General features: G+C 40.0%; 2 protein-coding genes across 5 annotated transcripts in view; both read left to right on the top strand.

Moving 5' to 3' along the window:
- SLC35F1 (solute carrier family 35 member F1) overlaps positions 1-21,807 on the top strand; it is a 243,299-nt gene that overhangs the window by 37,603 nt on the left and 183,889 nt on the right. The gene's annotated exons all lie outside the window — the stretch shown is intronic.
- LOC308193406 (uncharacterized protein) overlaps positions 7,198-21,807 on the top strand; it is a 32,856-nt gene continuing 18,246 nt past the window's right edge. For 2 of the 4 annotated variants that reach the window (XR_013949606.1, XR_013949607.1), the window contains exon 1: positions 7,198-20,078. Coding sequence is in view for 2 of the 4 variants with exons in the window: in XM_080588103.1 (XP_080444229.1) it covers positions 19,020-19,160 (141 nt within the window). In the remaining 2 variants the exon portion in view is untranslated. The remainder of the gene's footprint in view (positions 20,079-21,807) is intronic. The other 2 variants (XM_080588103.1, XM_080588102.1) reach the window with 2 other exon arrangements.

Raw genomic sequence — 21,807 nt, 5'->3', positions numbered from 1 at the left:
CAAAGAGAAAATAAGGGCTTAAGTATTATGTATGTAACTTGGGTTGTTCAAGTAAGCAGTAGTTATAACTGCTTCTCTTTTCCTTTTAGCAGTATCCCGTATAATGCCAAAGCCATAAAATGTTCCATAAAATGTAAAGGTGAAATGATTCCATATCTTATGTAGTTACTAGACCTTAGCTCCTGTTCATTTACTCCCACTGTAGGAATGCTTCATCTCTGGTTGCCTGCTTATATTCCTTAATGAATCAGCAGCATTTATATTAAGGAAAAAAAAAAAAAGCAACACTACCTTTTAAATCTTTTCTTCCATTTTCATTAAATTAATGTTATTCATAACAGTCAAAAATCCAAATCTGTTAGTTTTTTTCTTTTCTGCTGTTTAATAAACGTCTGGGATGTGAGACAGCATTGATATTGATAGGAAATTGTTTGTTGGTTGACTGTCTCTGGTTCTCTGTTCTTTAGACTGCCTGAGATTAAATTTCTCTGGAGTCTCACCGGTGACAGCAATATAAAGAGTTTTGCACACTCCATTGTACTGACCCGTAATTGCATGCCATGGCTGCTGGGTGTTTGAGAGAATGGGAGAGGAGGGCTGGCAGTGCAGGATTTTTCTTATTTTTGTAGAAGTCTCAGAGAGTATGTGCTAATATTTGGTTCTTTTTTCTATATCAATAAACAAATATTAGTGACCCAAATATCAAATGAATAAATGAAAAAGTGCCTGTAGCTAGTCCATGGATTTGGATGTGAGAAGGAAATTCTGACTGGTTTTCTATTGTGATTGAATTGTACTTGGTCAGAAACATTTTTTTTTTTAAGAATCCGAGTGCTATGATTCTTACGCAGGTAATCTAGTTATCTGAGAGACGCCTCTTTTGACTTCTCCAAATTTCTCCTCCTCATCCTCAGCAACCCTACATCACCCTTTTCCTGACTGGAGTCAGCCTGTTCTTCCTGCGTTTACTCCTGTATGACCAGGGAGAGGTTTTGACCATCCACTTGTGGAAATAGGTTTGTAGAAATCAGCTTCAGCTCTGGGTGGCTTCTCATAAGTAGCAGTTCTCAGTCTGCTTTGTGTTTTAGTTTCTTTAGTATGTAACTTAGGTGTATTTTGGAAATGGAGCACACACTGGTAATGCCCCTAGGTGAAACCACCCCTTTTTGGTTGGTTGGTTGGTTTTGTACCATGTAGTGCCTTATTTGAGTTTCTGCAGTCTCGGGTGTCACTCACAATAATACAGTTGGGTTCAGGTCCTGGTATGTCCTGCCAACAAACACTAGGAGCATAGCAATTTCAAAATGGAGAATCTCTAAGTTTTTCAGATACAAATTTTAACATCATTTAATGAGTTTATAGCATTTTTTTTGGTGAAGATGTATTGCGCTGTGATACAGAAAAGCAGCTTCCAGAAAAGCAGTTAGAGATTTCGAAGCCCCATTTATGAAAATATCATCTCTTTGGGGCAGCAATGTCAGTTTGAGTTACCAATAGATATAGCCTGAGTGCTATGGAGCTGAAGTTGTGATGTTGAGACTTGATGTCACAGCCATCGGTGTCAAGACTTTCATCAGATTCAGGAAAACAGCAACAGAAGGTAAGAGAAAAAAGAAGATGGCTACTAAAGTAATGTTCATGGGAAAGGGCAGGATTACTGCTAGACTAGAACTACTTTGGGATATTGAATGATGAAGACTTCATCATTATAACAAAACCAAAAGTCACTGTATTGTTTTGATCTTAGAAAATAAATCACCTAGCCAGCTGTGCATCACAAACAGATAATGTGGGCTCCTGGATGTTTACTCCTGGAGCTGTGGGCCTTCAATTTATATTGTGACTGACAAGCATTAATCAGTTTCCTTTTTTCACAAAGGCTTCGTTATCGCACTGCTGATACCTGCTGGTAAAATTCTGCTCCAGCTACTGTTTTAAGGAGTGAGAATGCAACATTTAGGTTTTATTAGGGAGAGTGTTATAACCCGTGAAGTTCTCTGTGTTTTTTGACAAAATGGAGTGACATGAAGAATTCTTGGATAGTTAATTGCTATTTACAGCATGGAAAAAACAAGTTGCTTGTGCTGCCAACTTGGAAGGCGCTGCAATTGTGTTTGTGGTAGCAGGAGCCCAGGGGTTGGAACAGGATTCTGGACTTTTATCTGTTGCCACCCCACATATGTTTGTTAGCCTTATTAAAACCTGTGAGAGATGCAGCAGTTCATGCCATTTGACTCGCCGTGTGTTTTAAGAGGCAAAGATTTTTAAACTGAGAACACTAGCATCTAGTCTTTGTTTCCAATTTGCTATTCTCTACTGGTATTTTTTCTTACAATTTTATCTCCTTCTTCCATAGCATTAGGTGGTACAGGCCTGATATTGTTATTGTGCGTTATTGTTGCACACGCAAATTACAAACGTGATTTGTTTTTATGTACATCGGGATAGGGAGTTTTTATTCTTATCTTTCCCTAAGTATAATGTAACTCAAATCTAAAACAATGTAAAGCTATCAGACAGCATAGATGGGTATTACCTCTGGGTCACTGCTGAGCAGATAATGACAGTTTTACCTACATTTAAGACAGAACAGATCAGCAGGTGGTATATTCATATCCGCTGCTTCCTAGCCAAGTCAGCAGCTAACAGCTGATCTCCGTAGCTCAGACAGCAGATCATCTGTAGAATATTAAGTGTTGTAGTTAATGCTGACAATCAGGGCTACAGTGGACAGATGTCTATGTTATTAACTTGTCATCTGATTAAAACCACTTATAACAATATACATTAAGGGAGCAAAGTACCCAATTCCTATCTAGATCTATATGTAAGTGATTATCTGAATCTCTTCATGTGTTTTTGAATATCCCGTGCTTTGTATTTTGGTTGACATGCAAGAAATGTATTTTTGGATTTTGTGTGGGGATGGTAAGTGAAGGATGCAAGCAGTTTGCTGCATGCAGGTAGCTTATGTCTTCAGCTTCACAATTTACACTTCGTCTCAGGCCAATAGACATCTTGAGCACAGGGTGGTTTTCCACACTTACATCATCATTTTGTTAGACAAAGTTTGCCTCTAGTGATGTCAATAACAGTATTTGTTGGTGAGCTTTTCCTGGTCTGAGGTTTTATTTACTTGAAGCTAATATAATTTCCTATATATTCATTCCATTCCCACAGCTTCAGGCTCCTCACTGCTTCTTCAGTCAAGCCTAAGATAAATTTTACTTAGTTATCTGATGTTGTATGGACATATTTTTAGTAGAGACCTGTTAATTGATTTTGGATATCACACTAGCACATGTACATGTATACACTCATGCACAGAATTTCTGTTAACATATGTTCCTGTAGACAGTGACATTTATTTAATTAGTCATCACAACCTGCAAAAATATGGTTAGATTATGTTATGGCTACGTGCCATTTAAGAGCAAGTGTATCTTTATAATTTTCCACCTTTCATCTCATTGTAGTCTAGTTAAAAATTCATCTGAAAATATGCACTTATGTAAAGCACCAATTTTAAGTAAAAAGGATTATTGTGTTGATTCATGTATGTTCAGATATTCACAAGTCTTAAACATTTAAATTTTTATGAACATACTGCCTGCATTTCCTTTATTAATGCAGAGCATTACAAGATCTTAACTGCGTCAAGTGTATAGCTAAGTCTCAAGTTGCTAAAGACAAGAGGAACCTGTTGGCTGTTTGGTATCTCAGAACTAGAGTCACAAAAGAAAATCATGCTATTAACTGGCATCCCAGCTTCAAGGAAAGATGTGCCATTCTGCTATATGGGTTCATTGCATCATTTTCCCCAACTTTCCTCTTTTAGTCTTTCTCCTCTACCCTTCCATTTCCTGGACAGCTTGTTTGCTCATAGGACTGTGGTGTCCCATCAGTAGTAGGGTGTGGTGCAATGCAGTATGATGTGGTCTATCTCTGTCTTTTCCTTTCAGTGGAATGGTATTATTGAAGGTAAAAGCTATTTTTCATCCTACTGATTATTCTTCACTTTTTTTCCCTTTTATATGGGGCAAACTGGCAGATGTTTAAACACCTGAATACTTTTAAACTTACAAGGAAAGTGTCTGTCTGGCTGAGCTGCTCCAGCAGACAATGTGAAGAAAAATCCCAAAGGTACTGACTACACATAAAGACCCAAGTCCAGAGGTCTGGCTCCTGTTTGTTTTTCCTCTACCCTTTTCTTGTGTAAGGAATCTCTCCATGGTTGAGTATTGGCACAGGTTGCCCAGAGAGGTTTTGGAGTCTCCCACCTTGAAGATCTTCAAAAGCCACCTGGACATGGTCCTGTGCATCCTGCTCTAGGTGTCCCTGCTTGAGGATTGGGGGATGCACCAGATGACCTCCAGAGGTCCTTTCCAACCTCAGCCATTCTGTGATTCTGTTGCAGCAGGGATTTTGTTTTAAATAAAAGCATGGGCTGATTAAAAACTCAACAATGTCCTCAGGATATGGTAAGTCTTGACCCAGAAATTTTCATTCTCCTACCCTGTTTCATGTACTTGTAAAGGCAAACTGTTGTGTCTTCTGTTGATGTTGAAATTGTATTTCCAAGGTAGAATTTTCCAATGCCTCACAACCCTTTCAGGGAAGAACTTTTTCCTAATATCCAACCTAAACCTCCCCTGGCACATCCTGAGGCCATTCCCTCTTGTCCTGTTGCTTGTTGTTTGGAAGAAGAGACTGATCCCCACCCCGCTACAACCTCCTTTGAGGTTAACATGGTGACTTCTGAAATAGAAATAGATTAAAACATAAGGATAAGAAAACATAACCTGCTCTCTCTGTCCTTGCAGGATCAATCTTTTTAATTTCAGTGACTTTCTGGTTTGAGTAGTTTCCATAGTCTCTTCCTCCTTTACGTATGGAAGATCTCTGTTTTGACAAGACCTCTAATGCTCTCCTTATTTCCTCCTTCTTCCCTGTCTTCTTACTGTTACCTGTCTTGTAGAGTGGAAGATTTCCACAGGTAAGCGTGGCCAGTTGCTTTCAGGGAAGGAGCATCTTTCCTCTCCCTCCAGCAACTTCCACTGCCCACAGTGTGCTGCAGCTGGGTGCAGGCAGGCAGAGACACTCCTTTTCTGCAACCCACTCTCATGGAACAGGACAACCATATGAAGTACTCCTGCAGGAAACTAAATAAGTAAAACAGGTGTCATTTATCACAGACCTAACGGGGGTAAAGAAGGATACAAGGGAAGAAATAGATAAGTCATGATACTTTATGGGAAGCGTAGCAAGAATTATCAGGCGAAAGCTTGGAATTGAAGTAGGAAGAAAAAAAAACAGGAAGGGAGTAGATGGTGTGAATCAAGATGTTATTTTGAATTCGAACTTCTGAAAGTCATAAATGGGCCAGGGGAGCTTGAGACTAAGCTGAAATGTAGCATGTGAAGGAATTGCTGCAGACCTGGGTGAGAGCAAAATGAGTAAACAGGACAGCCACGAAATTGGTGGGAGCAGCAGATGAGATGGAAGAAGTAAAACATAACTTCTCACTGTTAAATTTTACCTTACAAACTATGGGAAGAAGGAATAAGAGAAGCTTTTAAGAAGTTAGATTAGGGTCAAAGTTGGTTTTTTTTGGAGAAGGTAGGAGGTCCCAGCAGACTGGTATTTTAAGTGCAGCTCCTCTGATTATATTGAATCAGTGTGCTAATTCCTTTGCTTAGTTGGCAGCAAAGTTACTAGATTTAGGATTGTATTTCTCCACCATTTATTAACAAAAGCCCATTCCTGCTGACTACCATTAACGTTTATTGAAGTTACTGTCTCCGGGGACTGGGCCAAAAAAGGACGAGGAAAAAGCCTTCTTTATGTTCTGACAGAGTTCATGCCTCAAGGCATGAATGAATAGTACAACGCTGAGCTCTGTAATAAGAACTAAAGGAAGGTGGAAATTATTTTCTTCTTGCTGCGTTGTTTGTTTTACCCATAGTTGCACTAGGCTATTAAATCCAGTATGGAAGGGGAGATTTTCTCTATCATAAAGAGTTTTTTAATTGTAGGATTTTGAACACATGGGTAATTTATTTAATTTATGTTTGTGTACTGCATTGCAAGTGCTTGTAATGGTGCTTTTTCAAACTTCCTGAACAGATTTTAAGCAAAATAACAATCAGTATTGTTATTTTGAGAACAAGGTTTTGGTCAATGGAAGCAGTACCTGCACTGCACCACTGTAGTTGAATGCACAATTTAAAGTAGGGTGCAGTGAAACAGGAACAAAATCAAAATAACTTTCAGCATCTCATGCTTTGGAACATTTGGCATGCAAGTGTCCCAAGAGGCTGAGCTGACTGTGGCCTTAGCATTTTAGAAGAAAGCAGTGATTTCAGATGCATCAGTTTTCATCTCAAATGCCACATAAAATCTGTCCCCTTTCATGCATCTCAAAACGGACACCCAGAGCCACCAGGCATTATCCCTTTATTCAGAGTCCAGGGTCACAAAGGTTGTTTGCAGCTTGGGAATTCACAACAGAAATAGGAAAACTGGGTCAGAAAATGCTTAAAGGATTACTGTTTCATGAGATGGAGGCATTGATATTGTAAAACAATTTATTATTTGAAGTTCTTCTTTGTTTTCCTTCTGTGTAGCAGATGATTGCTAGAAAGAACAATCAATTGCAAATTCAGGCAGCTTGGAAGGAAGTATCAAAAACAATGGAAAATGTACTTTTTTAAAGCCAGGATGATGCGAAATCAACCTAAACTTCTCTGTGTTTCAGCTACCTTTGGAAGGTTTTATTTCATCACCTTTGTGAGCTGACAACCACTTGTTATATTAGCAAATTCTAATAGTAGGTATAACACACCACTTGAGACTAGCAGAAATCTTGGGGATTCATCAGCACGAAGGTAGATACCTGTGTTTGAGCTCCTGTCTTAGGCTCTTCCATGTAGTCGGTGCAGAGAAGTCACCTGTTGTGGGTTCAATGCATTTCATACAATATGAGGGGGAAAAAATTGATTTAAGGATTTTTTTCCTTAAAAGTACATTTTTATCTCCACTGAATTTAACAGGTGTCTTAAAATAGCTCATGTCTCTCCTTTGTCTGACATTCAGCAAGAACACATTCCAAAATCTGGGAGCCCAAAAGAGCAGCCCAGTGCAACATCTGTTGCTGATTTTTAGCTGCTTAAAAAAAAAAGGGGGGGGGGATGGATATAAAAGCTTGTAGTGCTCAGCTCCATTCACTTATTCTAAATTAAAAAGCATATATACATATGCTCTCCACCTTTTCTGCGGGAAAAGAGCACAAAAATCTGGGATGCCATACAACTCTTAACATATTTCTTACAAATCAGAAACCTTCCAGAGTCTGTGCTGAAAACTATGAGCTTCAGTGTGACCAGTATGGAAAATTTGGAACATTATTTAACTTTTGTATTACAATTACACCTAGAAGTCCAGAAAAAAACAGGGCTTCATAGCACAAACACGACAAAACAGAACTGTCCCAAAGAATTTACAGTATACTTAAGTTTCTCAAAATGAATGATAAAAATTATAGATAATAGTATGCCACATAAAACAGCAGGAGAGATTACAGATATTACCTGTTAATTAGAGTACTACAATAAAAATAAGTTAGATCAAAAAGTCTAAGTGATTTTGTTAGGAATGGGTCATTCCTTTTACTGTAAAGAAAGAAACAAAACAAAATAAGTGGTCCTGCACAGCCTCGCCTGGAGGATGCTTTCATGGCACCAAATTTGAATGTGCGTAAGTCAGGTAGAATGCTAACAATGGAGAGATTTCTCAGCATCCTCAAAAGCAGCAATGTATTTTATCTAACACATCACTAATGAGCCATGACTCATATTTAGAAGCCCTGTTTTGGGGTCTAGATTAAGGGAACAACTTTGATTTGTTGTTTCAAATGTTTAATAAAATGCATTTTGAGAATAACACAAGAGTAAACCCACTCAATTGGTGTCATGTAATTACTTGTGTAATAGATTTAAGGACATTTACAGTCCTTGTGCAATGTCTGTATGAGGGCTCAGAGCTAGGGGAAAGTATGTCAGAATTCACACATATCTTGGGAGTTATTTTCAGGGGCCTAGGCAGTATAAAATGATGGCTATGCAGAACACCCCCATATATGGTACAAGTGTTCAAGGTAATTATCAATAAATCCTTACCTGAAGTCACTTTTGTGACAAGTGATGTGTGATTCAATATTGATACAGATGCATATTTTCTTATGTTAGCTTACTATCCTAGAGTTAAATATACTATACTCTTTACAAACAGTGAAGCTCAGAGAGAGAAATTCTGTTGCACATTCACAAGTTGTGTGGATGAAAAGCAAAATTTAATTCTTCTGACTCTCATACACTACAAGGTCTTCTTAATATCCCTCCAGCGGTGAAGGAATATCTAAATGTAGATGAAGGCAAAGAAGTACATAATTAAATATTTTAATAGTGGCTGTTTTGTCCACTAGTGATGAACTCAAATCAGAGAATGTGTGTCAAAAAATGCAACTTCTGTTCATGGAAATTTGCTCAAAGGGACCTGTGGCAGTCTCTAGTCCAAACTCCTGCTCAAAGTCAGACTAATGTCAAAATCATGGCAGGTTGCTCACGGCCATGCCTGGTTAAGACCAGAAAATCTGCAAAAGTCAGGAATGGGTTGCCACCTTTTGGGCAACGTGTTCTAGAGCTTAACCATTTCCAGACCGGTGGAACTTATAAAAGTTGTACATTCTTCATTTTTATTTAGTGAAACTAATCCATTTCCATCAAGAGAAAGTTGCTAAAGGTTTGCTTCCAAAGAACACCCTGCTCCTTCGTAACCAGTAAATTACCAAAGGAGCATTTAGGTCAGCAGTGCAGACAGAATACCAGATGACCAGTGTATTAATCCACAGGCCATGAATTATTGCAGGCTGGTTTGCAAAGAGGTTGTGCCTGCTTTGTGCAAAACTTTTTGGGGGTTGCAGAGCAATAGGTGTAGGCTGATGGTTGGAACATGCAGATGAAGAGAATAGTCTCCAAATTTTTAATACCCTTTTAAAGTTGTTTCACTTAACAAAGCTATTTGTAGAGTTTTCCTGATTTAGTTCCTTGGCAGGAACAGTGTAAGTCAGGAGAGCTGGTTTGTGTTTTTACAAACTGCTTTTTCTTTGGAAAGTACTGATTCAACACAACTACAGGATCTTGGGGAATACACTAGGTTGAGCACTAATTTCCCCATGAAAGCATTTTGAAGTGCTGGATAGACTACCAGCTCAAAACAGAGGAGATCTGCGAGGAAGCATGATGTCCTTTGTGGTAGTGGATACACCTGTGTAAAACAAATGAGATGAACAACCCTCTAGAGGTGCCTGTCTTTATCCATGAGCTACAGAGCGAGCACAGATGCCAATCTTAGATGAACTTCTACAGGGCTGAAGCCAGGGAGCTGAAATTCTTTTATTTGTCATATTTTAAAATAGTTAGTTTCTGTTCCTTTAATCCTTTGGGGATGCAAATTGCTTTGGAAATTTTGTGCCAGTTATAGTAGGGAAAGAAAAGAAATTGTGATGTAATGAGCTTGTTAAAAGTCACGGATTGTGTGGAGTTTCCACCCCCGGGGAGGGCACGGCTGGACTCTGTTGCACTTCTGTGCCGTTCACCTGCAAATGGTCATTAAGGAGCTTGTTGAGCTTTATGAGCAGATCTGGTCTTTGTTACATACTGAGAAGGAACCATTTCTGCTGTTCTTTGAAAATCTTTCATGCAGCAGAGAGTTTTGTCTGTTGTGCTAATGCTTTAGGTTTACCTCAGTAAGTCAGTAGTTCGAAGTATATAGAGGCCTCATTTTCCCTCAAGTTAAGCTTGCAAACTTAGTGGTAACCTGTTAGTTTTTACAGATAGCAAGATCTGAAAAGAGGAGAGTGGCTTTTCGTATACACGACTGAGCTGGATTCCAACTTAGTACTGTTTGAATGCAATCTACAGTGATGAGAAATAGAGAAATTGCGTATGATTCCTTAGAGATGAAAAATTGTATCACATAACTGTGCTGTCAAACACAACTTTGATAGTTGTTCTGTGTAAAACAAAGTTCTCAGAGCCTGAATGAGCTTGGGTGCTATTTTAAATTCATTTATGGGCTCCTAGGATCATGCTGACCTTCTGGTTCTGCCAACCCTGATGCCAAATCATGTGAAAAAGCAGATTCTCAATGAAAATTATATATTGTCCAAGATCTAAGCTTTTTTTTGGATCTATTATTTATCATCTAGGCTTGCTAGACACAGTCCTGAAGACACTATCTTGTGAACATGTTTTATGCTAGTAGGGACTTCTTGGTATCACACTCTACAGCCACAGTAGAGCTGTGCATGTGGACTATATATGTTTTCCGATCTTCAGCCTTCCATCTCCTTCAAACCTAAGATGCTGAGAGAATAGCTTGAAAGCGGAGAGAATTCAGAGCTAAAACACAGAATCAATACAAAAGTGTTTGTTTCTGGATCTGTACACAAACATTTAGTTTGCCGTTCAGTACAGAATTAGAGCAACTAATCCCCCAAGTTACATATTTTATCTAACCCATCCTGTTCTCTCAGGAGCATCCATCTTTCTTAAAACTTTTGTGGTTATGTCCTTTTAGAAACGATTTGTTCATTAGTGCAGCAGTAATCACGAAAATAGGTCACAGCCTCTTTGGAGTTAAGCTGTTACGTCCCCACAGAGAACAGCACTTAAATATCAATAGCGTAACCGGGAAAACTCGGCAGTTATTTCCCTGTTTTCTGCAATTCAATGAGGAGTTGTTCGATGCAGACCCCGTTGCACTCCACATGAATGGCGGTGATTGTGAGAAAATGATCTCCTATTAATGCAAGATGTCACACTGAGAACAAAGACTAATTTTTACCATGATGGGATGAGCTCACTCTAATCCCCAATTTGGGCAACTTTGATGCTTGTCCAGGTGCCAATTTTTCCATATATGACATACCAGAAGAAATAAATAAATAAATAAATAAAAATGTTGAACAGGGCAGTGTTAACTGATGCATGGCTGCTGAGTCTCAAGGTCATATTGGGTGAGATGTCATATCATTACCCTTTTGCATGCTATTTCCCAGGGAACCACCTACCCCGTCAACAATTTGAGCTTTCATGGTGCTAAAAAAAGTAATTCATATTAAATATACCCTCACAAGTAAAGAAATGCAGACCTGCTTTTGAAATTCCCAGTCTGCTTCAGTTTATACTTGCATAAATGTCTGAAAGATGTCAGTTTAATTCAAAATAGCTTTGCCTCTAGGTTTTCTGTACCACAGGCCTTTACATCTCTGTCCTGGTATTTTGGTGTGAAATCTTGGGATGACTCACTGGGTCTTCCTGATACGTCATTCCTCTGTTTGCAGTGCCCACTCGTATATCAAAAACGGGAAGGACCAGGCCATAATGACTTCTCTGTTTCATGAGCTGTGATAACTGGAGGTTCTGTATAATGTATTTGGTTAAGTTGCAGCATAATTTTTTTTCCAAAAACGTCATTATAGCCCAGAGAATTAGAAATAGTGAGATACAGAGTAGGATAGCAAAACCCAATAACAGGAAATTAAGTATACTATTTTGTCTCTCTCTTCTGTAGTATTTCATGTTGCCTTCCCTGTTCTGTTAAAGGTGCCTATTCTCTTAGTCTGTTATCTCTTTGTCAGATAACTGTCCTTTGTCCAAGGTCCTCCCTTAAGAAGGCATTTGGAAAGCCAGGCAGCAAGGTCTGGTTGAAGAAGACACGTACTGCTCATTGCTCTAACAACCTGTCACCCCAAACCTTTTCCCTTGTGACCTGGTGTACATAGCAAACAGAAGAAGGTCCCACGGATGCTAATCCTGCCGCCTTGAACAAGGTTGTCCTCCCTGTTCACCATGGAGAGCCCTTGTGTGAGAAAGGGGGAGGAATTTCTTACACTGTATATCCCACCAGAATAAAATGTGAACATTGCATGAGCAATAGGATCAAAGGTCATTAAAAACATAGGAGAAATAGCATAAAATTAGAAGGTTGTTGGGAATATTTTTTTGGAGTGTGTGTGTGTCTCAAAAGAATAGAAAATGAACTCCCTGAAGAACAAAGAAATAAAATATTCAAAATAGTGCCGGAATTGCCAGGCTCACATTCTTTAGGGAATGTAAGTTTTTATTCTGTGTACTGCTTTGTAAGGAATAAAATCCCCAAAGTTTCTGATTTTACTTATGAGCCTATTTTAGTGGATATACATTATGGTGTTAATTATAAGTAGATTACTGAAGTAAGAAAATGAGGGTGACGTGCTGGAAAAATATAAACAGTAAGATTAAAAGAAAAAAAAAAAAACACAAAAAAAACCCACAAAATGTCACATTGGTGGTATCTCTTGCAGGGATGCACACCCATTCTTGTTATCAGGTTGGAAGGAAGGAATTTGACACCTGTCGTGGTATCAGCCCGGACTTGTGATGTCTGGCAACGCTGCATTACCCTGGAACAGCCTTGTAAAATATGAGTGAGAATTGCAGCACGCTTCTTACAGAGCGCATCCCCCTGGCCCCTTCCCTGTGTGCTGCAAAGCTTCAGGTCGTAAACGTGGCTTGCTGGCTGCCAAGTCTCTTAGCAGCAGCAGGACTCGGTGTGTTATCAACTAATGAAATCCTTCTGATATCATACTATGCCTGTTAGCTCTTCTGGTGCACTCATTCTTCCATTCTGCTGAATTTCAGAATCAGTAGTGTGTCAAAAGCCTAACTGCAAGTATAGAGGGCTCTTCTAAATAACAGCAACTTCAGCAACACTGTGAACTCTTAGTAATTATGTTTCTCTCATTCATCAACAGTAGGCTTTAGTGTTAGTCTTAATGTGAAAGTGGTGTTATTTTATCCCAGTGGTGTTATTTTAGTGCTCTTCTGCAGAAGGTGCTCGTTGACTGAAGTGCTTGAAATCAAACATTTTTATGTTATTTTGCTGAAGCTGTTGTATTCTAAGAAGAAACGAGAGACATGTGAGCCACAGCAAGAAACAAGTGGCTGCTTGCACTACGAAATTCAAGGCCAAGCACAATCTAAATTCAGAAGTAGGTAAGTCGCTGTGCTGGATTCAGAGTTGATGGATGAAGTGGCACAAGTTGCATGTTATTAAGAGGATGTAAGTGTGTCTGACTGAGTCGGAAGGAGCATAAATGATATTCCGAGGAAGAGGTCCTAATTAGAGAAGTGTAAGTGATGCTAGGACAGTTTTAAGCACCTATCATGGATGAGATCAGCTTAGACAATTCGTAGAAGTTATCTAGACTTGCTGGGAGAGAGCTACTTGACTGACGTAGTTATTTTAGTTGCTTTTATTGCAGGAATGCTTCTTCCCGTTTTTAAGTTTGGAGTGCGTGTCCTTGGCCTGATGCTGCGTATGTGGTGCATAGAAGACACGAAGTTCTGTGCATTCTCTGTCCCTCATTAACCTTGTCTGGTGGCTAACCTTCCTCTCCATACATGCAGAACACATGCTTAATGAATGGGCAGGCGACTGCTCTGAGTTCAAGCATTCCCTGGGCAGCAGCAGAGCACAATGTGCTGCTTATGTCACGCATTTTCTTTTTGTGCAAGCAACAGAGTTGGGTGTGGGAGAGCAGAGCAACAAAAATGCTGCATTAGATACAAAAGGGATTATACGTGCTGTGTAGTTTATGGAGAGAGACTACTGGTAAAGTCTCTCTACCAATATAGGCAAATGGGCACTTTTTTAAATGTAAGATTCTGGGAAGTTCCACCCATGTGGAATGGAAGACGTTGGAGATACTCTTCAATTTTTAGATGCCTCAGTTACTAATATCTGATTATAAGCTCTCAACTTGACCCACTAGCTTGTACTGTTATGCACTAATGTTAAAGAATATCTTAGCACATTCTGTAATTTATGATGCAACCAAGATAATATATAGTATTCTAGGATTTTGTTAAATGCTGGAAAGTGCTTATACACCGCCATGTTCAGTAATAAAGAGCCAGTGATGCAAACTGTGGTATCATTCAATGAGGGCCCAAAGAGCATAAAACTGCTGAGACTTTGCTGTCAATACTTTTATATGGATTATGTGACCTTAGTTACAGTTTTCAAGGCTTTATACACAAAAAGGACTTTTGAGACACTTTTTTTTTTTTCTCCTCTGCTATTTTAATGCAATGCTTATAGAATATGGGAATCAGTAAAGTGGTTCTCTCTTCTGTTTAAATATGCCAGGTCAGATATCAACACTGTTTCTGTCCCAGTGCTCTTTTGGTTCTAGTTTGTTTGGGATTACTTGAAACTCATGTATGTGTTAGTTGATACTAATAAAACTAATTTTCTCCACTCTGTTGCTTGCCTAAGTTCTGCTGCCTCATGACACGAGCTCTTGATTAAAACTAGATTTGTTCATACTGGAACAGTGAAGAGGTGATTCTGCCCCAGAGAAGCACGTACTTATGTGTGGATCAGTGATGCATTTCATTCATTTGGCATGATTAGTTTTGTGTTGTTTTGGGGGATGGAGAGAATGCTTCAACTGCTCTTCAGTTCTGACAGCAAGGACAACAGTAACCTTGGCAAATAAGGATGCTGAAATACCACTTAATCCTTACTCATAAATCAATAGGGTTTTGCCTAAGCAATACATTACACAGCCTCTCAGTGTTTGAGTAAAGAAGCTATGAAACACTGTGCTGCACTTCAGGTGAAGTATTCATGCATAAATTAGCTGTGTGGCTGAAATAAATTTGGCCAGGCATGTTCTAGCAATAGTTTTTTTGTTGTTTGTTTGTTTGTTTTTTAATCAAGAAATGCTGATTCCCGGAAACCAAAAGTGTGGGAGAAGATTCATTTTGAAGTCTTTCATTTTGACATTAAAGAAAATAAAATTAATTGTACAAATGTCTCTCACTGGTATTTTCTTAACAGCAGTGTTAAATGCTTAACAAAAAAAAAAAAAACCAACTTTTATTAGGTTAAAACCTGTAAATCTCACAATTGGGTGTTATGGGCTGGTCTGGAGCAAGCAGTTTGCCCAAGATAAACCTCGTGCTCTCTTCCTCGGTGTGCAGCATCCTGCTGGGTGAGCGGTCGGTCCGAGTTGTCCCATGGCTGCAGGAGCGCTAGAGCCAGGGTATGGGAGGAGGGCGAAGAGAAGGAGCAGACCCACCTCTCAGTTGCAGCCTCCACGTGGGCTGCATGGAGCAGGAGGCCAAATCACACCTTGAGTTAGGCTTTTGCTCTGAATCACATCCGGAAGGCTTTCTGCCTCGCTCCACTTACCGATGGGAACCTTGGAACGGTTTCGGTGTAGGAGGCATTAAGAAGCATTTCTGAATATCCTCCCATGTTTCTTGAAAAGGCTGTAGTCACTCTGAATCAATTATTGGGAACGATCAGTCTGTGGGTTTGGGGATTGGTTTTTTATTTACAGTTTTATTGCATATATTTTTTTTTCATTTTAACTTTTGTCTTTGTAGCAGAAGCTCTCAAAATCACGGGCTTGGGACAGTCTCCTGCCCACTCTACATTTGTCTCCTAGCACCCACAGTAAACACTAAGCAAATGGCTCTGATATTTCTAGCAGGGATTTTTGTTTATTACCCTGAGAGAGTCATTCAACACGGTCAAAAGGCAGTAAATGTTTCTTTGTAGCACTGACCTCTTTAGGGAGCGTGCAGTACAGCTGCCTGTACAGGGCCATGTGCATTGGGTGTTTCACCAACCTCTGTGCTCCTGTGCTGTGGAAGGCTGTGGGTGGAATTAAGCTGCTGTGGAAGAAATTTTTACCTTAGGTTGAAGACCTAATATATATATATATATATATGTAAACAGGGGCACAGCTTGGGGCAGGGCTAGAGGACAAGCCACCAGTGATCCAGCCTCCTGCCCAAGGACCTTCTGAGAGGGAGGCAGGAGGAAAATAGTATCTGCTGCCACCACCCAGCTTTTAGCACTGCTCACCGAGCCAAGCCTGGGCATAAAGATGGGCAGGTACAGGCACAGTGGCAGCAGGAGGGCACGGAGCTTGCTGAGAACAGTTTTTCTTTGGCAGTTTTGAAACTGCCTGTGATTTTTGCAGCCTGTTGTGATGAACCAAGCCCTGTTTGTTGACCTGACGTGTATGTATGTGGGGCTGATGCACACAGCTAGTTTTTGATACAAAATATATAATTTTGAAGATAGTTATGCTAAAAAGGCTTAGGGAAACTGGAGATTTATTCTCCTACTTTGTTTTCTCTTTCTTCTCTTCCTGTATTGCTGCCTAATTCGGTGATTCTTTGGTTCCCCATTTTTTGTTTTGTTTTCATGCTCCTTCCCACACACCATTTGGAAGTGATTTCAGGTCATCTGTAGAGCTCCATTCCTTTGGCATTTCCTATATTAAAAAAACAAAACAAAACAAAACAAAGTTACCATTACAGTTCCTGTCATCTTGTCTTGAAAAGTATTTTGAGCAGAACAGATCAGGTGAGGCTGGAGAAGAAGGCTTTTTATCTTTGTGACCATTCTGCGGTAGTCCTGCCTCATGAACCTACTCCATCTGCAGGCTCCTGTCAGCATGTTGGTATACATTCTCATTTCATTCCACTTGTTTTCTTCTTTTTAGTATCTAATAGGAATGCAGCTCAGCCAAGCAGGACATATTTAACCTTGCAATGCTTTGCTGTATTAGTTTGGCAAGCGCAGTGGGGATATAAGCAGTCCAATATTCGTACGAAAGATTTGTCTCCCACAGAAGAATCCGTAAAAAACTTTGCCAAATGTTTTCACAAGCGAGGGAAATAAAGATGGGATCTTGGAGTGGCTAACTGGATCTTGTGCTATGCCTGTGGTTTTCCACAAACTGAAAAAAGCATCAGAAGTGTTTTTGTATGTTCTAGGTTTCCCTGTTGTTTCCGCCCTCAGATCCCTTTCTTTGCATGAGTTTTTCCTGAGAAACAGGACCCAGATGCTTTAGGAAAGAGTGATAGCTACTACCTGAGCCTGATTGTCTTTTCCATTTATTGTGTTGAAGGCCTGTCAAGAAAGGATTTATCACTTTAAAAGACTATGCAAATAGAGATGAAGGAATCATTTCACTTTAAAGGATAATAAGTGTTAAAAATAATTTGTGGAGATAGATCATCAAGCAAAAGATTCTCAAGGATGATTTAAAGTTGTCATGACAGATTAAAAAAAAAAAAAAAGAAGAAAAAGAAGGAAAAAGTCTGGAGATGTTCACTGAAACTAAAATCTTCAAAACCTGGAAATGAACCTGTTAAATGAACATTTCCAGTCGTGCTATCCATACCCTGCATGCCCTTAGCTCTCATTTGCAAGATGTGCTGGTGGAGGGGAGGGCTGGAAGTGGTCCTTCCTCTGCTTTCCCCCCAGGCTGGGCCTCCTCAGTCCTGGGCTGCTTTGGCTGCTGCCCCTGCAGCTCCACGCACATCAGTCCACACCTACTGCCTGCTGCGTACATTTTCTGAAGAGCTGGGCAATGTGGCACTGGTGTCCCCCACCCCTGTGAGGTTTCAGGAGGAGGAAAGGCTTAGTTTGTTTTGCTGGCCCAAGCCCAGACTGGTGTGATAGCTCTGTGTGCAGTTATTTTGGATTCACAGTAATGTAACTGTAAGGCTTGCAGCTGTGTGAGTCCTCCACTTGCCATCCAAGGGTGTCTCCTGTCCTCCCCAGTGTGAGTTCAGTGCCTGTCTGATACTTTCATTTCCATGGAAAACTCCAAAATAATGAGCATTTTAGATCTGTGCTGAACAGAATCCTGTGTTTAATCCTTACACAAGCCATAATGTTTAAATTTGTGCAATTAGGACTTCATTTAAAGAAGCCTCGGAATCTTTAGGATTGTCTACAGCAGTACCTCGGGCATGACGCTGTAGCAGAGGGGCACCTAGGGCATCCAAATGTACTGCTGTATTGGATATATTGGCATTTGCAGCAGGAACTACAGCTGGAAAGGCAACAAATAAGACAGCAGAGGCAAGTAAGTCACCGTTCTGGGGATGTGTTACTTAGTGAAGGCAGTGTTGTGCCTACCCTGTGCCTAAGGCTGCTCTTAGGTTGAGTCAGGTCTGGTAAGCTTCCACATAAGCAGCAGCAATGATCTAGAGCATCCCTGTCCTTTGAATGTCCAAGCAGCACTGGCTGTCTTTTCCTCTTTCCAGCAAGCTTAGGTAGCGGAAAGGGACACTGACTGATCTGAGGAAGCATCTCTGATAAATACTCAAAGGGAAGAAGGCAGCCCAGCAGGCGTTGTTTAAATACTGGCCTTTGGCATTCAGCTGTGCGTGCCTAAATAGCAGTACTTGTTCTCCTCTGCCTGAAGTGCATCACAGTTTGAGGTACATGGCTGCTGTCACTGCTAGGTTCGCTGCAGATTTTTAATCTTCTGGTGCAGCTCAATAACATTTCTCTCAAATTTTGTTTTTCTTATTTGGAGTTTTCTGTTTGGGTTGTGTAGTTTTTTTTGCCATTAAAATCACCTCATTTTATTGCAGTATGCTAAGCTGCAGGATTTGGAGGGGTTTTGTTTATTTGTTTAATGAAGATTTATTTTCTTTTTATTCCATTTCCTGAAGAAACGTGCCTGTTTGGACACTAAATCAAGGGCTGAAATGAAAACTGTTTTCTCACGTAATGCATAAATCAAAATTACATTTTCTTTGATTGCTTGGTTTTCCAATTAATAGAACACTTAAAATGAACATTGATGCCCATGAATAATGGAGCAAAACATGCTAGAATTAGTCAAAGGAGCATTTGTAGAATTTTAATGAATTTTGAAGCAGCTTGTGGGTGTTTGAGATTTCTGTATAGTTGCTTTCTTTAAATGAAAAGTGATGGGTAGGCAATTGTGTCACAGTAGTGTAGCTCTGCTTCTAACTGGCCTTCAGTAGGTAACAGTCCTCTGTTAGAAGGAAAAAAAAACAACACGAACGTCTAGGATACAGACTTGTTTTCCTGCAGCTATTAGAAAGGCTCGTTGGCTTTCCTCTGCAATGGATGTGATGTGCAACGCCAGCTGCAGCAACTCAGACTTGACTGAAATGGATTCAGGTGTTAAGATTGGATCAGAGAAGCCAATTAACCATTCAGGCAGAGCTGAGAACTGCATGGCCGGCTTCCCAGTATCCCCAAATGTAAGTGCTTACTGGATCCTTTCCATGTATTTAGATGCCTACCAGATGTCTACCAGGTTAGAGCACGTACCTAAGAGGCTGAGGGTCTGTATTTGGGGTGGTTTTCAGCCTGAGGGAACCCGGTTCTGTTCTACTGGAGTGTACCCTGCCCACTGATAAGTCCCTTGGGAAAGCAGAGCCACCAAACAGCCCGCAGGGGAAGGGCTCTTCTGTGGCTGGATCAGCGGGGCTTGCTGTTGGGATGGATTAGCAGAGATCCTGAGCATCTGCTCCTGGTTCTGTCATTTAGAAAATGTTTCCTGCTTTAACTTACACGTGCTACATAATCATGCTATGCATGCTGATTCTAAAACATTTTTTAAAAAGTTAGTACTTTATAAACTACAAATTAAAACTGATTCTCTCTCTGAATAGTTGTTTTACTAGGATGCAGTGAATATAAAATATTTTTCTTGAGATTTTCCCCTTCTAGCTGAAGATTGAAGTGTACTGTTCACTTGTGAAACTGAAGAAAAGATGAATTATTGAAACTAATACCATGCTTTCTGCCCTTTCAGTGTAACTTTAAAATGTTGGAGGTAATTTAGGAACCAGGTATAGCTAAACATCAGTGGAATTCAGCTGAGCTCAACCTGCTGCAAGTGCAAAACTTGTCATAGCTGAACTCAGAAACTTTGTGGAGACCCTTGTGCCTTTTGGTTTCCAAAACAAAATGAAGACGTTATTGGCAAATCAGTCTTTTAAGATGTCCTCATTCTGTTTTGTTCAGTTTTGCTCCTTAGAGGAAGGCATTTTATATAAATTGAGAAAAGCCTGTGAGGTCCCTATAAAGAGCAAAACCGTTCATCTAGAATCAGGCATGAAGGAGAAATTCTGCCTTATTTTCACTGTTTAGTTCTGAATACTACTGGATATGAGGTAAGGATATGAAATCTCTTTTTTCCCCCAAGCATGGCTGGCACAGGTGCCCAGCACGCTCCTCCACATGTGTTTGGCTGTACAGATGTAACCCCCTCCCTCTCCCAGTTTCACCAGTTTTCCTCTCCCAGTGTCAGCCAGTGATGACCAGGCAGGTGAGGGAGAAAAAGGCAAGGCTGGAGACCGGTCAGGTTCCTCTCACACACCATGCACTGGACAAGGGTGGGAAGGTGGAGGGCGAAGCTGCTGTGTTCCCACTCAGTGCCTGCACCCATGCTCCTGAAATCCCATGTAGCTCGTTCTCCGGCCTCCTTCCTTTCCTGTTGTGCCCCCAAGTTTTAAAGCTGTTGTTTGTTCTCTTGCTTAGGCTGATGGTGCTGGAGCTCAGTACATACAGCTCCTTGAGAGTTTTCTTCAGATTTATTCTAGGATGCATTTATAGATGGTGCTCATGCAATAGCGAAAATGAGAAATCTGGGAAGTGAGAGCCAGCATATGGAGCCAGCAAATAAGGATGGGAACAATGAACTAAATTTTGCTTTGGGGAGGCATGATGTTAAGGATTTGGCTTTTCAGTTTTACAACCTAGACTGTTTAAAGCTAATTTATACTCTTCAACCTAGTGATGTCTGTCTCCTATCCGTTTATTGGATAGATGATCACAGTTTATGTAGATGTTTTTGTACAGCTACTGTGTTGACAAAATGAGGATAGCATATCTTACATATCCTTAAATATCCCATTGCTCTTCGGCACTTGTGGGCCGTTTTCCTGAGGATACATTAAGTGATTTCTCTATTTTCCATATGCTGGAGTATTCTGCTTCTGTGCAAGATTTCTGGAATCCATTGTAAGGCCCTTTATATTTTTGTAATGATACAGATGTGAAGTGATGGGTGAAGGAAACTTTTTGTTTGTTTTTTACACATTTCCTCTATCATTCCCCAAGTTTTCTCAATCTAAGTAGCAGTACCGTTAACACTCTTCTCTATTAGCATTTGGGTAAAGTTGTTTACCTACTTTCACTAAATGAACTAATGGTGTCCCTTTTTAATGAAAACGGTCTTCTTCCAACTACTCCCCAACCAAAAAGCTAGTAACATACTTTTTTAGGGAAAATCGGAGGCGTCAGCAATTATATTTTGGGGGAGAAACAAAAATCCAAAGTGAAAGTTTTAAAGTAAAAGCTGATCTGATTGTGTTTTTGTGACAAGTCTAACTAAAATAATATATATATGTATATTGCTCTAAAGAATTTTACTGTGCTAATGGTGAAATTGTTCGAATTAACGCCACTGAAATGTATGATGAAGAGCCACTTCTAGGTAGTCTTTCAAAGACACAAATAGCTTATAGTGTCAAATACTTTTCAAATACTGAAAAGAACAAAAAGCACAAGACTAAAAAGATCCTGAAAATAAAGTACATTTTATGCCAACAATGGAACTTAAAGCAACACACAGATTTCCAGAAAGCTCTATGAACAGGTGCTTTTATTGGCTGCCTGTAAGCATCACAGAGAACATTGCATGGATGAAGGAGTGGAGGAATTTACCTGCCCTTACCCGCAGAGGATAATTAGGTCTCATACAATGCTTGGATCCATTACAGCGTGCCTCCTCTAGTCTCATTAGTGTTGATAATATATTAGCAAGTTTTCAGTGAGTCTCAGCATATGGATCTGCAAATAGAAATTCAAAAACAGATATCAATTTAAATCGCAGGAGTT

Source organism: Anser brachyrhynchus, assembly GCF_964034855.1.
Source record: "Anser brachyrhynchus genome assembly, chromosome: 3".
Taxonomy (NCBI): Eukaryota; Metazoa; Chordata; class Aves; order Anseriformes; family Anatidae; genus Anser; species Anser brachyrhynchus.
The sequence above is the reverse complement of the archived record's forward strand: the minus strand, read 5'-3'. Positions and strand labels throughout refer to the sequence as shown.